Genomic DNA, 22,719 nt, shown 5'->3' with positions numbered 1-22,719 from the left:
ATATACTTTAATTAATTAATTTTTTATTAAAGCATACCTTCTTTTTTTTTAAAGATTTATTTATTTTTATTAATTTATTTCTACCCCCTTCCCCGTCACCCCCCAGTTGTCTGCTCTGTGCCATTTGCTGTGTGTTCTTCTGTGTCTGCTTCTGTATTCTTGGCAGCGGCACTGGGAATCTGTGTCATCTTGCTGCATAATCTTGTTGTGTCATCTTGCTACATCAGCTCTCCGTGCGTGCAGCGCCATTCCTGGGCAGGCTGCACTTTTTTCACGCTGGGTGGCTCTCCTTATGGGGCACAGTCTTTGCACGTGGGACTCCCCTACATGGGGGAAATGCCTGTATGGCATGGCACTCCTTGCACACATCAGCACTGGGGAAAAATCAGAAGTGGTACAAAACTGGGCCAGTTTTTCTTGGAAACATGACAGTATACTGTGGACCTAGTAAGGGGTCAGTGGCTTTCACCTGACTGGCAAAGTGATCTGTGAAACAAAAAAGGTTAAGAATCCCTGCCCTAACAAGATAGGCAGCCTGTCCTTTGACACTTTGAAACCAAGCATTGATTTCTCCTCTCTAGCTGTGAAAGTCCTAGATGGCATCATCTTCCAATAGAAGGGTCTTGTTTACATTGAAAATCTCTTTTTTTTTAGTATAACCACCTTCATCGGTTATCCTAGATCTTCTGAATAACTTGCTGCAGCTTCTACATAAGCACTTGCTGTTTCACCTTGCACTTTTATGGAGAAAGCTTCTTTCTGTAAACCTCATGAACCAACTTCTGCTGCTTCAAACTCTTCTTCCTCACCTCTCTCAGCTGTCATAGAATGAGAGAGTGAGTTAGGGCCTTGCTCTGGATTAAGCTTTGGTTTAAGGCAATGTTGTGGCTGGTGTGATTTTTTTTATCCAGACCACTAAAACTTTGTCCATGTCAACAATAAGGCTGTTTCACTTTCTCATTGTTCTTGTGTTCACTGGATTAGCACTTTCAACTTCCTTCCAGAGCTTCTCCTTTGCATTTACAACTTGGCTAACTGTTTGGCACAGGAGGCCTAGCTTTCAACCTATCTTGGCTTTGAACATGTTTTTCTCACTTAGCTTAATCATTTTTAGCTTTTGACTTGAAGTAAGAAGCATGGTACTCTTCCTTTAACTTGAACGCTTACAAGCCATTAGAGGATTATTAGTCGGTCAATTTCAATATTGTTGAGTCTTGGAATATTCAGGGAGGCCCAAGGAAAGGGAGAGAGACGGGTGACTGCTGGTTAGTGGAGCACTCTGAACACATACGTTTATTTAACTTCACTGCTCTATATGGGTGTGGTTTTTGGCACCCCAAAGCAATTATAGTAATAGCATCAAAGATCACAGATTGCCCTAACAGATAAAATAATAATGAAAAAGTTTTAATATGATCAATCATTTTTTCTTTATTTTCTCATTATCAAGGATCCTTGTTCATATTATTTATCAGTCTGTGCTCATTTGTTTTTGGAACACTTGAGAAACATTTGGGTTTGTTTTTGAGATTGGATAGAATAAATGTCCCTGGACAGGCAAAAAACTCCTATTTTTTATTGAGCCACCTTTTGTCTGTTATTTTATTTTTTGGTGTTGAAATAAAGTTTATAAAAACAAGTTTTTTAAAAAAGAAAAAACTTTGTAATATTGTCAGAATTACCAAAATGTGACAGAGACACAAAGTAAGTGAAAGCTTTTACAAAATGGTGCTGAAAGACTTGCTCAATGCGTGGTTACCACAAACCTTCAGTTGTATTACATAGTATCTGTGAAGTACAATAAAGCAAAGCAAAATAAAACCACTTCTTATGTTTGTGTTTATTAATTTGCCATCAGTACTTGCTTTGTCATCAGGCAGACACCATGACTAGAAAGATGCGGGACTTAGAATGGGCTGGTTTTGAGGAGGAGTAGGAAAAGTTGGGAGTGGGATGCTACATGGTTGCTGTGGGAATGGGCCCTCTCTTAGTCTAGTACCTTAATGTGGAGACAGTGGCCATGGGAATTGCTGAAGGCAGGGAGAGGGAAAAAGAGGTTTGATATTGGGACATTTTCAGCACTTGGAGTTGTCCTCAATGATATTACAGGGACAGATGCAGGACATTATATTTCCTGCCATAACCACTGAATAAACTGTGAGAGAGTGTAAACTACAACATAAACTTATCAATGCTCTGTAGCAGTGCTCCAAAATGTACTCATCAAATGCAGTGAATGTACCACACTAATGAAGGAAGTTGTCAGTGTGGGAGGAGTGGGAGGTATGAGGAGTGGGTTATATGGGAACCTCTTGTATTTTTTAATGTAACATTTTATATGATGTAGCTATCTTTTTTAAAAAAAGTAAAAAAAAAGTTGCAGGGTCACCTTGGCCATTTCCTTGACCTGCAATCAGCCATTTCTACATGGAGCCCTGTTTCCTTTTCATTAGAAGTGATTATATAAATGGTAGATGCAAGGTCTGAATCTTTTTATTGCTACTGGGTTTCACTGCTTCTTGGTCCTTTCAGTGGGCAGAGCTAAGAAAGAAGTGTCTGTATGTGTAGGTGTACTTTTTATCTTTGTGGTTATTTGATATATAGTTAGGTTCTTTTGTTTGTGTTTATATTTAATTTTAGGGGTTTTTCTCCCAATTTTGCTGATTTATTTATTTTTGAGTATTTAAACATGGTTCAAAAGTCAAAACTTTAGTAAAAGGTATACTTCTTCCCTGTATCTTCCCCAGCTTTTTCATTTACCCCCTATACGTAACCTGTTTGTAAACCTTAGTTTGAGATTTATCTTTTTTTTTTTTTACAGATACATACAATTTATTTACCCTTCTTTCTTGCACAAAAACTAGCATAACATAGGCATTCCTTTATAGATTGCTTTTTAATATGTCCTGGAAACCACTCTATATCAGTAAAGAGATATTCCTCATTTCATCTTTACAGCTTTGTATTACTCTTGTTATGTAGCTATACCATAGTTTATTCATCGTAAATCTATGTGTGGTCACTTAAAGTTTTTCCAATATTGTGCTATTTCATTCAGATAATGCCTCAGTATTACGCATATGCTTTTTGTTATTGTTGGAGAATTCCCTTCAGGGTTAATTCTTAGAAGTGGGATTGCTTGATTAGAAGAGGAAAACATGTAGTTTGGTTAGACATTGCCAAATTACCCTTCTGCAGGGGTTTTACAGTTTTGCAGTCCTACCAGCAATGTATGCAAGTGCCTTTTGTTCCACAGTTTCACCAACAGTATATTGTCAAACTTTTGAATGTTTGCCAATCTTGGATAAAAAATTGGTACTGCAATGTTGCTTTAATTTGTTTTTTTAATTTGGATGTCTTTTTTTTTTTTTTTTTTTTTTTTTGATGGTACCGTGTATAGAATCCAGGAGACATTTGCCTGGTTTTTTCCCCAACAGGTATTTAGTCTCATTTTCCTCAGTTTAGAAGAGTTCTTTATGTATTGGGCTTATCCTTTTTTGTGATATGTGCCATACATATTTTTCATTTGATTATCATTTGCCTTTTGAATTGCTTCTGTTTTATTTTATCATACAACATTTTTTTTCTTTGTATTGCATCTCGATTTTCCATTATGTTTATAAGAGGTCTTAAAAAGCTGATTGGAAGTTTTTTGTGCAGGGCTAAGGTTTTTATGTGACATTTCATTCTGTAAGGACTTATGGTTTCTTAAGATGAAGAATATACCAGTTTCTTATCACTTGGTAGAAATGGAGAAAAGGAGGCTGAGGGAGCACTTACTTATGTAATCTTTCTTTATTCCCCTTTTTTCTTCCCTGCTCATTGATATGCCTGGTGTCCTTGGTCTGAATCTTCTTTGGTTGTTTTTTTTCTAGGAGAATAGAACTTCTTTTCTCCTGGTCTGGTAGGTTAGTTGCTTGGCAATTGTCATGGCATGGGTCAGTTTCTTATTTAACCTATCAATCAATCTAGAATAAATCTCATGCCTCACTCTTGTATTGGGAAGTGACTGCAGCAACAGATTTCAAGTCATTTGAGAATTATGTAGTGAAAATTGGCTTACTTCTGCAGGCACTTAAGATGTTTTCTCAGTTCTGTTAATTCCTTATCTGCCTTTCTAAATCTTCTCATCTGCTCCTTCTCAAATCCTTTATCTTTCTTTCTTCTCATTTTAGTCAGTTTAGGAGGGAAGAAAGAGAAACACATGTGTTGAATTCATAGTATTTAACTGGGAATCCAGATGATTCCTTGTCCATTTACCTTGTGGGAGCTTGGATGGTTCAATGAAGCTTTTTAAGTTCACAGTACTGTACTTTTCTTTGATGATTCAGGGTTTATATGTCGGTAATCATCTGATTCTGATCAGTAGCTGCAAAATTGGTACCCTGATTAGTAGCCATGCCAAAACCTTAACTTCCAATTTGTATAAAATTCATGACTCTACTCTGACTCATTTGGTTGTCAAGATGAACGGAGGAGTGTCTCTGTAAGGACACACCTGCACTGGAACTAGAGCTGTCAGAATCTGAGGCAGGTTCAGGGAGTGGTTTCTTTCACCACCCTTCTTACTAGCCTCTGTCCTTCATAGTGCTTCTGCTTTGCTCTGCAGGTCTGCTCTAAGGTCTCCGTGTGGACCACTTTGCTCTGTTTGTCTTAGTTTCTGTTACCTCATATGTTCGGTTTACCCATGACTCATCATGGGTATTCCAGTCTTTCTCTTATGATCATGGGACTTTTCTGCTTCCTCTCTTTACTGCTGACAGATATAGTCTCTCTCTGTTTTCCAGTCATGTTTCCAAGAAAAACTGGCTCAGTTTTGTACCACTTCTGATTTTTCCCCAGCCAAACTATAAATGGGCTGGTTTAGGATCAGGTGTCCATGTTACTCAAGCAGTTTAGGAGTGTTGGGAGAGGGAGTAGTGGGTAGCAGGGACTCCTGGCATATATCATGGCTATGTAAGCAGCACGGAACTTGGAATAGGACAGTTTGCTTGGTAAGTAGGAGGGCAGGGTATAGCTGAATATATAAAATATTCTCTTTCAGTGTACCAGTTCATCTTTAATGAAGTACTTTAGGCAAATATACTAGTGCAATATTGTAGGAAATTAACTAATAGTTAAGTATCAAAATTGCAAAAACTCACCCTGCTATTTTGTATTTACATTGTGAGTTTAGTAGCATGATGTGGCAGAAAGATTGCTGAACTAGAAACTCAGGAGTCTTGGATTCTAGACCTGTATTTGCTGTTCTGAAAGACTTCATTTTTCTCAAAAGATAAATTTTTAAACAGTTGTTAGGTAGAATAGTTTTTAAGGTACCATCTAGGTGATTCAAAATGTACCATATCAGGATGGGAAAGAAAATAGCAACAAGGTGGTCAGTATCCAAAGTTATTATAACATGAAATTATATGTATTGGTTGATTTAAAAAATTTAGAGCAATGATTATTTAGGAGAACATAGAGGAGTTTTATAGCAGGCCACACCCTCTTCATTTGAACTCGTTTTATTTGAAAATGTAATAGTCTTCATAACCTGATTTAAGACAGATATTATAGTGATAAACTCTAATCCCAACTAAAGTTGCACATAATTAGTGTGCATAAGCGCATTACTGTAACTGTGTAAGTATAATATTGAAGTTTGAAATCTTGGTCTTCCATGCTTTAAAAATATACATAGGTGAATATTCAGAATACTAAGTAACTTGGGTTTCTTTCACTTTTTAGGATTTAAGTGCCCTGTATGCTCAAAATTTGTACCCTCAGATGAAATGGACTTGCATCTTGTGATGTGTTTAACAAAGCCAAGAATAACCTATAATGGTAAGTTTAGTGCTTTAAAATAATATTTTAAATTAGAGTTACCCTACATTTTATGAATGTCATGTTTCAAGTAAAATTTAAAGGTCAGGCAATAGCCTTATTTTTTTTCTACCTTTACTGTTATATTAAAGCAGTGCTTCTTAAACTTTTTGGTCCCAGAACCTTTTTACACTCTTAAAAATTATATAGGGCTTCAAAGAACTTTTATGTGTTTTATACCTATTGATATTTACCATATTGGAAATTAAAGCAGAAAATTTTTTAAATGAATAAAACATATTCTAAGTTAGAATGTCTAGGATTATATGTTGACAAAATTTTTTAATGAAAAAAGCATGCTAACTTAGAATATCTAGGAATTGAATATCTAAGTATTTCTATAGTCCTACAATATTCAAATTTAAAAATGTAGTGAAAAGAGTGATATTGTTTGATATTTTTGTAAACTTTTTTTTTTGCTTAATCACTGGCAAAGTATTCTAATATATGCTTCTGTATCAGCCTTTTGTGGTATGATATATCAGGCGTCCTTTGGAAAACTGCTATACCTTGGGAAGAATGAGAATGAAAAAGGCAAATAATGTCTTGATATTATTATAAAAGTAATTTTTACCTTGAAATACTAAAAGGGTCTCAAACACCCTACATCCATCCTTCCCATATGCCATAGATTCTTACCAGACACACTTTGAGAACTGCTGCACTGAAATGAAATCTTTTTTACATATATTTTTTTATTTTTCATTAGGTCAGGACTGAGTAAAAAATAATGTTTGTAGTGGCTATTTTTAAATGTATACAGGCTTGGTTGAAATAGTAACTTGTTACCTTTTTGTTTAAGATTATATAGTAAATGAAAGATACATATTTAAGAGTAGGGAAAATAAAAGTTTATTTAATAAATATAGTAAATAAAGGGATAAGGGAAAAAAGAAAGGCATGAAAATAGACCAAAATCCGTCCCTGCTTTGCATATCTGTCTCCACCTTCCTTCCCATAGACAAATAAAAGTTAATTCATGAACCCTGGAACTAACAGGTATTTTAGTCAGGTCTGACGCTCCTGGTTTGTGCCATTCTTTACTTATGATCAAGAGTCTTGGATAGGTTTTCAGTGAACTCACAGCATCCTTTGGAATAGATTTAAAAAAATAGAAATTGTTCTCTCCTGATTTTAAGTAAATAGGATAAAATAAAGGAAAATGAAAGCTGTAAAATTTGATTTGAAATAGAATGAGTAGAGTGTCAGAAAACAATGAAGCCAATTGAAAATTTCTGCTTCATTCAACATATATCTTTTGAGCACTTACTATGTACCTGATAATTGTGTTAGGAACTAGGGATATAGTAATGATACAACAGAGATGAAAGTTACAGCCTACTGATAGTCATGGATTTCTCTGAGCTAAACTTTATTAACTAAAGGTAATGCATGAAAACCTCAGTAAATGTAGCACTTTGTTAACTTAGTCTGAGATTTCTCCTCAGTTTCCAAAAATGTTTGAAGGGGTATAATTTAACATTGAAATGAACATATTGCATTGGTAGCTTTTTTGCAAATTGATTTCAGGTGTCCCTCTCTATAAGGTAGTGCTTCACTATTACAGTGATAGCAGTAGAGCATTCTTTTCCATTCATTTGCCAATGGATATCTGAAAGTGCCTTTTAGTGATTACCTTTGAATAGTAAATGCGTCCTATATTCAAATCCATTTGCATTATAAAGTTGAATTGACTACATATCTCCTTGAATTTTACTCAAGAAATAAGAGTGTTCTCATTCAGGCTCAGACTTTGGAGGTAAAAGTGTTTGGACCTTTCTGTCACACTTGCTCCATTATTTTATCATTAGCCTCCATAAATAGATATATATACATATGTATGTGCATGATATGTGTATGTGTATGTGTATATGTATATATATGTGTGTGTGTGTATATATATATATATTTAGGTGTGAGGGGTGGGGGATTGAACCCGGGACCTTGTATGTAAGAAGCTGGTGCTCAACCACTGAGTCACATTGGCTTCCTTGAGTTGGTTTTATTGTTTGTTTTGCTTGTTGTTTGTTTGTTTCTTTGTTTTTTCAGGAGGTACTGGGAACCAAACCCAGAACCTCCCATGTGGGATGTGGGTGCTCAACTGCTTGAGCCACATCTCCCCTTCCTAAATATTTATAATTAATACAAGTGTCTTTAAAATAAATACCTCTGGCTTTGAATTTAAGAAGCTCAATGTATTGCCTTTGACCATATGATATGTTTGCACACAATCTTAGTATTTTGTACATTTACTTTTTGTGTAATAGAATAAGATTACAGTCATTTTATGTGTTATGATATTCATTATTTGACAACTTTTTATATCCTGATTTAATCATGCTCAAGACATTAAACGTGTATACTAGATCACTTTTTTGGTATCTTAAAGAACCAATATGTAACTTTCTCCTTGGGGATGCTTTTAACCAAGGATTCAGGCTTTTTAATGTTTGACAGTATTCCAGTTCATAAATTAATTAAGTTCATGCAAAAAGTAAGGTTATAATGTCTTAAAGTACTAGATGTCTTGAAGTAGCTAGATCAGAAATTTTAAAATTTAAGTATGTTAATTTAACTGTAAACATTCATACAAGTGTCTTTAAAATACATATCTTTAAATCCCCTCCCAAAGGTTTTTTTTTTTTTGCTTGCTGTCTGCTTTCTGTGTCCATTTGCTGTGCGTTCTTCTGTGTGTCTGTGTTTATTTATTTATTTATTTCCCTCCCCCCTTGCTGCTTACTTGTTGTTTTGCTCTCTGTGTCCATTTGCTGTGTGCTCTTCTGTGTTTTTTTTACTTGTCTCCCTTTTTCGTTGCATCACCTTTTTGAGTTAGCTCTCCACGGCGTGCAGGCGAGCCTGCCTTCACAAGGAGGCCCCGGGACACGAACCCAGGGCCTCCCATATGGAAGACGGAAGCCCAGCTGATTGAGCCACAGCAGCTTCCCTATCTTTAAATTTTAAACCTCTGATGCCTGAAAAAGAAAAGTGATTGACAAGATGGCAGCTCTTAGGACTAAGAAGAGGTTCAGTTTGGAGGTCCATGACAGTCATGACAGATGGATTCTGGATGATGTAGGTAGAATTATCTATTGCAGGTGGTATTTTGGCAGGATAGAAAAAATTTAGAATGCCACAGTGAGTGTTCACTTATATAGATTGCTCTTAAGTCAAGGACTACCTCTTTTATGTACTCTTCCCCACTTGCATGTATTTCTTTGTTTATGGATCTAGTAATTTGTTTTGTAGCCTGTGAACCAATTACAAATTTTTTAAGTACAGGATCTCTCTTCATTTCTTCACCTTCCAAAATACTTCAGAATGCACACACAAAGAATTAAATATTGTTAGAACATTCTTAGTCTTCATTTTATCAGTCTTTAAACTCTATATTTTGTATTATATAAAGTTTAGTTTTTATTTAACTTCTGTGATTGAGGGAAGTCAGGTTTACATTTAAGAAATATTTGTTTTATTTGTAGTTAGTTCTGTATGTATGCATGTGTACTTGAAGGAGCTGCAATTTCCAATAAGGTTTTCTTTTGAGAGTTCAACTGTAAATTTAGGTAGTGGGTCAAAGCAAAGCTAGTCAAAATCATCTGAAAGAAGACTGTATGGCCAGAGCAAGTTGTGACTATTACTCAGTTAAACATATTTGAAGAAAGCTAATCAAAAGGGGACTTGTTCTGCAGTGAAAATGAGGGAAAAGGATCCCAACATCATCACTGTCCATAGGAGAATGTATTTTGCCACGTTCACCCAGATGTTGCAGATATGACGGTGTCAGACAATCAGAGTCTAGGTTCCAAAGTGCACACAGAGCATTTCAGTGATGTGGCTTCACATGTAGTGTATTTGCAGGAAAGAACATACTTTTTTTCTCCTAGTAGGTATTGTCTGGTCTGCCAAATGGCTGTAGTTCTTATTTTAAATTTTAAGCTTTTTTGCCTTATATACTACATTGTCTAGTTTTCAGTACTTTTCTTCTTAACATTTTTATCTTTTTGAGTTCAGGATACCTTTGAAATTTGCATGTATGTTATAATTGAGGTTTAAAAAAAGGAACTTGCCAACCACCAAGGAGATCAGTTAAGATATTTATCAATCCCTAAGCATGTGTGAACTTTATCTTCTATCGAGGGTTTCTGTTATTGATTTGATGTCTCTGTTCATTTATTTGCATTGGTGGTTTCTCTGGTTGAGTTTTAACTTAGATGTAGATCCCTAATTATAGTTTTAAGTGACTTCATAAAGATTGCCTAATGGGGCAGCATTGAAATAAAAAGTTATATTTTATACTGCAAATGAACTGTCATGCCATGCAGTGGAATTAAAGGCAGTAGAAAGTATCAGATCTTTAAGCTTCAAAGCAGGTGATATCCCTGGGCAGTTTGATATAAACAAAAGCAAAACTGTTTTTAAAAACCCACATAGGATTCCTGTAGAAAAATGCAGTGTCTGTCATGATCAAAAATTACAAATGTACAAAGACAGTCAGCAGATGCAATTAGAATTATACCTCCCTAAAACCTTTAAAAATGACTATTTCCAAATCATTAAAATTATGAAAGCATGAATAGAAATCAAGGGAAAAATAAGACACTGAAAATGAACGTGCAAAGTTGAAGAAAGGTTCAAATTGAAGTCTTAAACATTAATCATTGAAAATAAAATCAGAATGAATAAGTTAAGCAGCAGATTATATAGAGTTGCAGGAAGAATTAGATGGATCTGTGCAGAGAAATAGAATGATGGAAAATACGGAAGTGAGGTACAGAACTTGGAGCCTGGAATGAGAATATCCACCATGCATATGATGATTTCAACAAAAGAAGAGAGAAGTGGGTAGAGGTAATTAATGTTTGAAGGAAAATGGCAGAGAACTTTCTAGAATTGCTGAAAGACAGGAATTATCAGATCAAAGGAGCACACCGATCCAGAACAGCATAAATAAAAATCCAGATCTAGAGACATCATAAAACAAAAACCAAACAAAAAAGAGAAAAATGTTAAAAGTAACCCCCAAATAATAGTTTAATTGGTTCCACTTTTGTTAACATTTCTAAAATGCTTATTAGTTTGTGAAGTAATTTGAAATTTAGCATTATTTTTACCTTGTAAACATAATGGGTAGGAAATGGTCATATAAGAAATTTTCCTATAGTCTATAATTCATAGTCTCATCTTATTACCAAAATTTCCAGCCAGTTTTATATGGCACAGAATTCACTGCCCTTCTACTAACAGCTGCCTCAAAGTGGCACTAATGTGAATTTTTAAATGTTGTAAAGTAAAAACGGTTAAAGAATTCAGATTGCTGAATTCAAGTTTCTGTTCTATGATTTGCTACCTGTGAAATATTGGTTTTAGTTTTCTCTCTTGTAGAAATGGTACCTATCTCATTGAGAACCAAATGAGAAATCATGCATACATAGTTCTTCACAAGTTGTGAGTGCTAAGTAAACAATAGCTATTGTTATTACTAAGAAATACTACTTTCAGCTTTCAAGAGTAAAAACATATAGTAGGTGCTATATTATCTAACATGTTAACAAATCTAAAATTGTTCTGAAACTGCATGTTAACAAATCTGAAATTGTTCTGAAAATGTGTTTCTCTCCCCTTTAAGTCCTCATTGCCTTGATAATCCTTAACATTGACCTGGCTTTGCCTCAGAGGTGACTTACGGAGACTTATGGAGTTTGGCTACAGGGAAAGCAATATTAACACAAAGTGACCTTTTTGGGAAATTGTATTTACTCTTTTTTCCCCCAATATTTTTTATTTATTTTTCATTTTTAAAGAAGATTTAGATTACATAAATGTTACACAAAAAACATAGAGGATTCCCATATACCTACCCCCTTCACCTCCCACACTTTCCCCCATTAACAACATCTTTCATTAGTGTGGTACATTTGTTATAGTTGATGAACACATTTTGAGGCATTGCTACTAACCATGGACTATAGTTTACATTATAGTTTACATTTTGTACCACACAATTTCATAGATTTGACGAAATGTATAAAGGTCTCTATCCATCATTAGAATGTCATGCAGGACATTTCCAATGTCCCCAAAATAGCCCGTGCTACACCTGTTCTTTCTCTCTCTCCCCTCAGAACCTTTGGTGACCATTGCCTTTATATCAGTGATACAAGTTCTTCCATTGCTAGAATAATAATAAGTCTCCTTTAGTCCAAAGTTGCATTACCTCCTTTTGTTTGTTCGTTCCTCAATCTTGAAGATTTGGGATTGTGATGCCCATTCTGTTTCTGATTGAGAGGGGACTTAGATCCCACAGGGCAGATGGATGGAACTGGCTTTCTTGCAGTTGTAGATACTGTCTTTTTTTGTGATGGGCATTGTCATCATTATCCTTTTGTTAGTTGTCCTGGGCGAATCTGATGAAGTAGAGAGTAAGTGTTGCAACTCTGCTGAGATTCAGGGCTCAACTGGCATATGAACAGATCAAAGAATAAAATCTCTGGGACATATGTTTACCTAGTATAGTGCTAATTATAGGTTTACATAAAAGGGGCAGAAGAGCCATATGTAGGGAAATTATAAATGAGTCTAATTGTATTACATTGGGGAGCATATATTCCAAAGTAAGGTCCACTGACAGAGTGCCAAATTCCTGAGATTGTCTGCCTTCCCTGTAGTGTCTCGATGTCTCAGAGGGCCCTCAGGAGCCCTGCTGTTTTAGGCATTGTTTACTGTGGCAGTCAGTGAGATCTGCTGAGACACGCATAAGCGTAACCTCTGGAATGACCTCATGACTCACTTTGAAATCTCTTAGCCATAAAAATTCATTTATATTTAATGTCTTTTTCCAGATGCATTGTTATTTGGTGCTTGGTAATAATCCCTTGGTTCCAGGGAGGCTCATCCCTTGGAGTCATGTCCCATGCCAGGGGGGAAGGTAGTGCATTTATATTCTGAGTTTGGCTTAAGAGAGAGGCCACTTTTGAGCAAGAAGGAGACTTTCAGGACATAATTCTTAGGTAATATATAATACTAGGCTAAATTTCAGTTTCACAGGAAAAGGTTCATAAGTAGAACCATCAATATCAAGGGCCAATGATCTGTCCTCCTTTACTAGACCCTGCCCGTGTACTTGGTGGATTCTTGCTGCTCTTTTGGAGAATGTAGTAGGACTTCCCAGGATGGGATTTCAGTATTCTTTGGTTATTATGTGAGTCTCCACCCACTTGAACATATTCATATGCTGTAGAGGCATACCCCAGGTGCACCCCTCCTAACACATCCCCCTATCATCAACAACACCTTACACATTGTTCCTCCCCTGCCACAGTTATGACCCTTCTGCAATCCAAAACCTCTCCAAAAACAAAGCCAAAAAATATAAAAAAATTAAAACAAAATACAAAAATAAAAAATAAAATAGTTAACTTTTTATAGTATATCTAAGGTAATATTATAATAAAAGAATTAATTGAGAAAAGTATTCTAGATAATTTCCTTCATTTGCCTTCTAAATATAACTAAAAAATCTTCGACACCAACACCCATATCTTGGTTTCCTAATACCATCCTTCAGTTAAAAGAAAGTAGACTGAGTCTAGGATTGGGGCAGGGAAAATCAAGATGAGCCTGGGGCATCTTGTAGTGTTCAGAAAGTAAGGAAGTGCCCAGACAACAATAGGAAGAGGGTAAGTCAAAGGGAGACCCAGGCCAATTTGGAAGAACTCCCAATGACCAAAGTTAGAACCATATGAGCAACAAAATTAATATCTCATGGTATCGGATATGGCCTAAAGTATAAAATAAATTTATCTGAGTTCATACTAATATCAATGATTGAATAAATAAATTACTAAGAAAAATGAAAACTTAACCAAAGGACTAACCCTAGGAGACAAAGCAGACATTTCTTTGAAGTCTTCTTTTAAAACTATAATAATCCCGTTTATTGGAATATAAAAGAATCCCTTTACCCCCAAATTTTCTAATGTGCCATATGTGCCTCTGATTTTATGTATCACCAAAACATTCTGTGGTATATGCATGATCTTATTTTATTGTCAGTAATACAATAGTGGATGGTAAGGGATTTAGGGGAATTAAAGTTGCTATTGTAAGCGCCAGCAGCATAAGATTTGTAATTTTCTTTTACCCAGGTTTTAGAGGAAAAATATGAGATAACTGTATTAAGTTTTATATAGTGGAATTTTTATAGTGAGGACTTGTATTATGATGTCATACTTTCTAATTTCAGATAGTTTGTTTATTATAATATGTAGAGTATATAATGAGTCAATATAGTTTATTATCCATTAATATAAAGACTCAGCTGTACTTGACATGATTTGCCCTTTATTAAATCATTCATTCATTCTTGAGTAGAAAGGAAACATAGGCCAGTGAGAAAATCATTAAGATGTATACTCAATTTTTTGTTCAATATTGTTTTTTAGACTTTCAGTCCTCTTATCAAGGAATGTGGTTTGGCTCTGCATTTTTTTGGATTTATGGAGAATCTTTATTTTTAGTGTTAAATTTGCTAAGTTCTTTTCTAAGTGTTTTATAGTTTTGTTACTGCTGTGTGTGTAGGGTATTTGTTTTTTCCATTTTAACTTCAAACTGCTTTTGCTCATATAGTATAAAGAGAAGCCGTTGGTTTTAGGTGAGTCTTGGATTTTCTAGTTATATAACTGTTGTTTGCAAATGAAGATAATGTTTTTCAAGTATTTATGTATATGTTTGTTTTTTTGTCCTCCAGAGTTACTTTGAGGTTTAAAAACAGTGTAGAGTAATAGTGGTTCCAAGCCCATGCCAGTCTTGTTCCTGTCTTCAGTGTTTCACTGTTTAATAGATGCTTACTTTGAGTTGTGGTAAATCCCCTTTATTATATATATGATATTTTTTTCTCTTTCTCTTTTACTTAAAGTAAAAAAGCAGCTTAATTTTATTAAATGTTTTCCTTATTTTTCTTTGTTGATAAATTATGTTGATAAATTTTTTAATGTTCTGATATGTTGATTTCTAATGTTACTGAACTTAACTGATCAAGGGGCATTACTTTTAAAAAATATTGCTAGTAAAATGAATTGGAAAACTTTCCATCTTTTCTCTGCTCTGGATTAATTTGAATAACCCTAGAAGTACTTATTCTTTTCATGTCATAAAGAATGCAGCTATAAAATGATCTACTCTTAAAAGGAGTGGGTCTTTGACAGTCTTGCTTAATCATTTCTACTACTTCCTGAGTCAATTTTAGAAATTTGTATTTTGTTAGAAAATAATCTTTTTCCTCTAAATTTCTTAATTAGCCATAACATTGCATGTAACATTTTCTTGTAATTTTATTACCATTTTCAATTTCTTTGGTAATAAGACCTTTTTCATTCTAATGCTGTGTATATTTTTGTTTTGGTTCTTTTGTACCTTAACGCTAGCGAAAAGGGTATTATTTGATTATCATCAGAGGAGTCACTTTAAAGTTGGTTCCTTAGTTTATTTCTTTTTGAGCTTCAATTTTAATAATAAAAGCATTTTAGGAATATAAATATTTCTCTTGTGATAGCTTTACCTATGCCTAGGTTTTAATATGAAATTTTAATTTCTAGATAACTTCTTGTTTCAATTTAGGGGTTATATAGAAAAACATGCTTCTTAATTTCACAGATAAATTTTGGAAGGTGAGAGGAATGCATAATGGAAAGTTATTTTGATCTTTATTTTAGATAGTAGCGAATAGTGCCCATATCTTAAGTTTTTGAAATTTATTAATGTTTGCTTTGAAGCCAATATGCATTGAGTTCTGTTAATAGTTCACAACTGTAAGAGAAGATTGCATGTTTTCTGTAGAGTGAAAAAATTTATTTTTTCCATACATATTTATATACCTTCTGCCAGAAAATTGAGTTTTATTTTGTTATTGAAATACTCTGAATCTTTGCTTATGCTATTAAAATATCACCACTGGAACTGTGGTTTTATCAATTTTTTCCCCTCATGTTTAAAGTCTCTTAAATTGCTTTTGGTGATAATTGCCTTGTAGCCATTTTTGTTTTTTGGCTTTACATATTTTACGGCTGTGTTATTTGCATAAATATTTATGATTTATTTTTCTTTGTCAGGTTGACTTTTTTTTGTGTTATTACATATACTCCTCTGTCCCATTAGGTGTTAAGCTCATATTCTGCTTTACTTAATACTACTTAGATTTATGCTTATCAAAAACTGTGAAGCGTCTTGAGATTTTACCCTGTGTGTACTCTTAACAAGTCAGCCTGCCACAGTTCATGGATTGTGGCAGAAGACATAAGACTCCTGGGTCTGAGACAAAGGACCTTATTACGCATAGCAATAGCCAGAGTGCCAGCATTTTCTACTACCAATTTCAACTCCCAGTTCACACAGTAATGTGAAGAGGGCCATGTGATACTTGCACACTCAATGAGTTGTGTTACAGAAGAGGTACCTTTGGATTAGGAAACCTGAATCTTTTATCATGGAAAGTAAGCATGTCTTTCCCCTTTGCTCTGGAGGGGACACTGTCTTCTAAGGCTGTTCACTATGTAAACTAATATCCTTTGAAAGAGAGTCCTGAACAAGGGCAGGCTGCTTGCAATACATGCAGAAACATGAGACACTCATGGACAGTTGTCTTCTAACAATGATTTATTTTTATTTGCATATGTCTGCTATCTTTGCTCATCCCTTTCTTCTCTTTTAATTAATTTTCTTTTTCTTTTTGAATTGCTAATACGTTTACAAAATATATTACATTAGATCAAAAAAGCAGAGGTACAATGTTCAGTGAAAAATCTCACATTCACCTTAATCCTTCAGTCACCCTTTCCATGGTAGCCAGTACTACCAGTTTCTTGTGAATCCTTCCAAGATAATTTAATGCTTATGCAAGCAAATACATATATTTTTCTTACAGATACTCTTTACACAGTGATAGAATGCTGTACACAGTTCTGAACCTTGCATTTTTTTCATGATGTATATTAACTATTCCAAATGAGCTGCTTCATTCTTCTTTACATTTACCGTATATTTCATAGGTAGATGAACCATAACTTATTAATCAGTCCCTGTTGATGGACATTTAAGTTGTTCGTGGTATTTTGTGTGTATATCTGTAGGATGAATGTCTTAAAGTAGCCTTGCTTGGTCAGGGATATATATATATATATATATATAAATTTTTGAAAATGTATTTGCCAGATTGCTGTTCAAAGATCCTCTACCCATTTTAATTCCCATCTACAGTTTATGAGAGTGCCAGAAAAATGCATTATCACTTTGATTTTTGCAAATCTTACAAATAAAAAAGGTATTTTAATGTAATTTTCTTTTTTATTTTCATGAGAACAAAATTTTTTCATATGTTCTCATTATTTGAAATGCTGTCCTATAAACACCAAATTCTCATATGTGTTTGGGTCTATTTCTGGACTTCTTTTTCTTTTCCGTTGATCTTGATCAGTTAGTCCTGATCCAGTGTCCTACTGTTTTAATTAATGTAGCCTTATACTATGTTTTGATAGCTAGGCTCTCTCTTCTTCCCTTAGTTTTATTCTTTTTATATGCATTTCTGGTTAGTCATGCTTGATTATTTTCTCTGAGCTTTAAAGCTAAATTGTCTACTTTTAAAATAAAAATTCTGTTGGTATTTTAATAAAGATCACTTTACATTTACAGATTACGTTTGGGAAATTGGCATCTTTGATATTAGGACTTCCTGCCCAAGAACGTGGTTTACCTTCACGTTTGTTAAAGTCTTCTTTTATCTCCTTCAGTGTGTTTTAAAGTTTCTTTATATATAACATTATACATGTCTTGATTAGTTATTCCTAGGTACTTTATCCTTCTTATTGTTCTTCTAATGGATTGTTGTTTGTGTAATGTCCTTTAATTTCTTATATTAGTAATATTTGAACATCTCCTTGAAATTTTTTTGGTGATAGCTTTTTATTGTCTTTAATTTTCCAAGTATATAATTCACATCATGTGCAAATAGTGATAATTTTAGCCCGACTTCCCAATTTTTATATCTTGAATTTCATTTACTTGTTTTGGCTTGTATTTCCAGGACAATGTTAATTAATGGTAGAAGGTAAGCTACTTCTTGAACATCTTTTGGCTGTCACCTTTAGGCATTTGTGTCCCTTGCACAGTGTTATTCGTCAACCTGCTATTTTACCTCACAACCTTAAGAGGAAGCAGAAGAGGTGGTGTATTATAAGAGTTGACATTTACTATTTATTTCAGTAAAGCATTAGTAAAATTTTTTATCTATTCAGTACCTTTTAGATATTTTCATACTCATTAGCTCTTTTATTTTTAATTAATATAAATACCTTGTGAGATGTAGTTGTTATGACCTTCTATTTATTTGAAGAAAATGAGGCTCAAAGAGGTTTGTGAATTGTCCAAAGTTCAAGCCTGTTCTTTTTCCATGAGACTGCCTTCCATTTGCATTATCTCATTAGAGCTTTACAACATTCCTTTGAGACAAGATGAGCAAGTTTCATCATTATTACCACTTTAGATTGGAGAAAACAAACTCAGAGAAAGAGACCTTTCTTGCCAATAATTTCATAGCTAATATTTAGTATATACCTGCTGCATCCCAGGTATAGTGCTAGAAATTGCAGATACTGTCTTATTTAATTCTTACCAATACCCTGGGAGATAGGTATTGTTATGCCTAGGTATTGTAATGCCTAGTGTCTCTGTTGGAATTTAAACCCAAAAGAGTTTGGAATTGAACACAGAATTCTTTTTTTTTTCTGAAGTGAGTAAAGCATTAATTCCAAAACTGCAGTTATACATGCCTGATCTTTCTGTTACATCATATTACCCAGATTGCGCAATTCCTTTTTTTATTAGCATTTAAAGCCTGCATTATAATTTTAATTCATTGATCTAATTCAAAAGTATGCAATAATAAATTAAGCTTAAAATCGGGTATTAGCCTTTTTGGTTTTTTAGAACTAGTGCTTTTCTCTCTGCATTTATTTATAACACATGAACCTAAAATTTAAGGTTAGTTCAAGTGTAGTTTTATTTTTTGGTTATTCAGTTTCAAAAAAATTCTTTTTCATGTGGAAACTGATTGAGGAAAAGTATTTGCTTAGGGTTTAGCAAATTAGTGTAATTATTTTTGGGTTTAGGAATTGTTTAGGAAAGGTATCTTAATCTGATTTTGAGCTTGGGAAATCAATTTGCTAATTTAGTACTTTACTAGATAATTTACATGGCTACTTACTTGCAGCTTGTTAGGAACTGAATTTTATAAAATACTTACTCCTGAGATAAATTTTTTAGGCAAGAGAAGAACAAAAAGGCCCAAGAAAGCGAAGTCTGTCAGAATGGCGTTTGTGTTTCTTTGGTATATTTTAGCTTTTAGAGTTTATAGTTTTATAGCAGAACGTGCCTGTTTCAGCTAAAACAGGTAGACAGTGGGTTGACTTAACAACAGAAATCTATTGGCTCACAGTTACAGAGGGTTGATATCTTCTAGCTGGGTGGTACTCTTCCGGGTTCCTTGACTTTCCCATCACATGACAATGCACTTGGCGGTGTTTTTGCCTTTCTCTTCTGGGTTCCATTGACTTCCAACTTCTGTCTGCTTCTCACTGTGTGTGCAATTTCCTCTATTTATAAGGATTTCCGTCATATTGGATTGAGGACCACCCTTATTAAGTTTGGACACATCTTAACTATTAACATTTTCATGTTCCTATTTATAATTGATTTCATACCTACTGGACCACTAGGTGTTGGGAGTTTTGTAGGGAAGATAATTCAGTCTCCAGCAGGGCTAATGTAAATTTCCAAAATATTCCCAAGAGTACCACTTTTTAAAAAAAGTCGTATGTTCTATCTCCTTTTGAAAAATTAGGCTTAATATTCACATAAGCTTGTAATAATGGAGGATAGCTAAATGTTTATTTACTAAATAACCAATTCTTAGTTATATTTAAACTAAAATCAGTGGTGCAGTAATTGTCATTGGCATCTTGGCAGAAAATCAGTAATTCCTAATTATACCAGAATAATAAGGTTTTGAAAACAAAAGCTGACATAGATAAGGAACTTCCAGTTTTAGACAGATTAGTAATTTAGACAATATTTTAAAAATGTTTTTATTGATGTGTTTTTCTTGCTAGGAATATGGTAGCTTCCCTTGGTCAAATATAATTTCTCATTTCCCTTATGATATTTGAGTACAGTTAACAGTTCATGGATCCATAATCTAGAATATTAATGTTGACTTCTTTTTTTAAGCCCATAAGAGATAATAATGTAATATGTGAAAGTGTTTATCAGTAAACTTTGTGAACCCCAACTTTTCATTCTTTGTGTAATTCTTACTAATGTTGTGAATTTTTTTAATTCTTGATTTTTCTAGGGATTATTTCACATTTCAGCTGCTTTTGTTTTCTACTGCTATCATTGAGGGTTCAAGGACAAAAAATAAGTATTCAGGTAAAATGCCTGATCCATAATAGTGCTTGGCATTGTATTTTGCTGAAAAGATTATACACCTTTCTGGATGCTTGATTTGAAAATAAAGTTGTGATGATTATGAAATTTTTGCATGGAGTTTTCTTGGCTGTCTCTAACAAATTCAGTCTTTTGTTGTTTTATTTTCAAAGGAATTTTGGCTGTCAGCTTTTCTTCTTGCTGCATAACTTGACCTGCAATAACTATATGGATGTGTGCTTGGACTTGCTAAATACTTTCATTTTGCATACCTGGCTGCTTGAGTTTTAAGTAATCTCTTTGGACATTGCAAATTTAAGAGCTTCAGAGACTATAAGTGAAATATCAATTTATGGAAGTTTGTAATTAGTTTATAAATGTGTTCATTAAGATATTTTAAGGTTTCATATTTTACTAAAATCAGTTCTTCAGTTGCACTAGCCTTATTTCAAGTGCTCTACTGAGCATACATATCCACCAGTTTAGACAGCATAGTTGAAAAAATACATAGAAAAAAGTAGTGAAAAGGCCTAGGACAGCCTGAATTTTGAGAACTGATTTCATAACTGTTAGTTAATTTTGAGTAATTCACATAACTTCTTTGAGCTTCACTTTTCTTATCTATAAAGTGGAGGTAGTTATAGTTACTTCGTAGGATTAATGTATGACTTAAGTGAGACATGTCTTAAAGCATCTGACAAAGTAGATGTTTGTAATACTTTTAAAATAAAGAATGAAGCTAAAATATTTAAATATTAACTAGCATGTTGATTGCCTGGAGTTTTTCCAAGCCTGGCAATTATAGGTCTCTAAAAATGACTAAGTCCAGAGTATCCCATGGAAGCTCCTAGGGGTTGTGGGGTTATTTGATTTCTTTAGGTAAATGTGAAACAACTGGAATACCAGGACAGGGAGAAAAAGAGATAAGAAGATGAATACCTTTGCTTTTGGAGCGATCCATCAAGTGCTTCCTGATAATAATGATGGAAACAAATATTCTGTTTAGTGTTATAAATGTGGCCTTTTTTGCATGGTTTAGAAAATTCATCTCTAATTTTTCAGTATATTTATTAAAGTAATATTAATGATGAGAAGGAAATTGGAAGGTTGACTAGTGTTTTTGAGGTTACACAGCTCATAGAATGGAAATTCATATTGTTTTTCGACTTTAAATCTTAAGCTTTTTCTACTACAATATGCTGTTCCCTTGACATAGCATCATGTTTCTAAGGCAGTATATATTTCAGAATCTCTAGGGATGAGGCCCAGGTGTTTTGTTTGTTTGTTTTCTGTGTTTGAGATACAGTGCATCCCTAAGTGATTCTTTCTTGTGCCCACTTGTAGTTAAAAATCACTGCTGCTCTGTTCCCAGTCTTTTAGCTTTTCTTTTCTTATGTAAGTTCATCTAAATTAATGCATAGACAATTTGAATAAGATAACGAGTTAGACTTAAGACCAAAAATACACTCTTACTACTCCTGATATTTAGATAGGAGATCAACACCACTTCTGAAAAAGCTGCCCTGTTTGCTGTTTCCATTTGATCAGTGCTTCAAAAAGATAGAATCCAGACTAGCAAACTCTAGTAGTTAAATCTGTTCATAGCCCCTTCTCTGCTTCTCTGATATCAACTTTGGCCAGTTAGTAGTCTGCCATATTTAGTCCTATAGTCTGCTAGTAGAAATCTGTTGACTCCTTAATGACTGTGGATGGTATCTTCATGAATTGTTTTAAGTGATCCATTAAAGATTTATAATAATCTTTTCCCAACTGACTTGAAGATTCTACAGTGTCTTAGATTTAGTGGAGTTTCCAGGCCCTAGTTAACTCTGAATATATCAAGTTACGAACAACTTTTTTTTTAAGATTAAAAAAAAAAAAATTTGACCCCCCCCCCCCCCCCCATTCCCCCAGATGGTTCTCTCATCTGTGCTTATTGTGTGCTCGCCTTCAGGAGGCATTGTAACAGAACCTGGGACCTCCCGCATGGGAGGCAAGTATTACATCAGCCTAAGCTACATCTGCTCCTGGTGGGCTGTGGGTGTCTGCTGGCTTGTACCATCTGCTCGTTGTGGCAGGTGTGGAGTCTAACTCATTGCTGCAGGTGTGGTGTCTGCTCGTCTTCTTTAGGAGGCACTTGGACCCAAATGCAGGACCTCCTGTGTCGTAGTCAGGCACCCAACTGGTTGAGCCATATCCACTTCCCACTAACAACTTTCATAGTTGTGAAACGTAGTTCCCCCTGTAAAACAAAAGCTCAGAACTTTCCTTTGAACAAAAGAACAGCATCATTATGGGGTGAACAAGGGGACATACACAAACCTCCAGATACAGAAAAAGTAATTACATTGAATTTTCAAAACTGAGAATATAGTTTCAAAC

The 22,719-nt window shown here is 34.3% G+C and overlaps 1 protein-coding gene across 2 annotated transcripts in view; it reads left to right on the top strand.

The window, feature by feature from the left end:
* The window catches only part of ZNRF2 (zinc and ring finger 2), a 93,633-nt gene that overhangs the window by 54,403 nt on the left and 16,511 nt on the right, over positions 1–22,719 (top strand). For both annotated transcript variants that reach the window (XM_058296828.2, XM_058296827.2), the window contains exon 2: positions 5,731–5,826. In XM_058296828.2, coding sequence (XP_058152811.1) covers positions 5,731–5,826 — 96 coding nt within the window. The remainder of the gene's footprint in view (positions 1–5,730; positions 5,827–22,719) is intronic.

This window comes from Dasypus novemcinctus, chromosome 5 (genome assembly GCF_030445035.2).
Source record: "Dasypus novemcinctus isolate mDasNov1 chromosome 5, mDasNov1.1.hap2, whole genome shotgun sequence".
Taxonomy (NCBI): domain Eukaryota; kingdom Metazoa; phylum Chordata; class Mammalia; order Cingulata; family Dasypodidae; genus Dasypus; species Dasypus novemcinctus.
The sequence above is the reverse complement of the archived record's forward strand: the minus strand, read 5'-3'. Positions and strand labels throughout refer to the sequence as shown.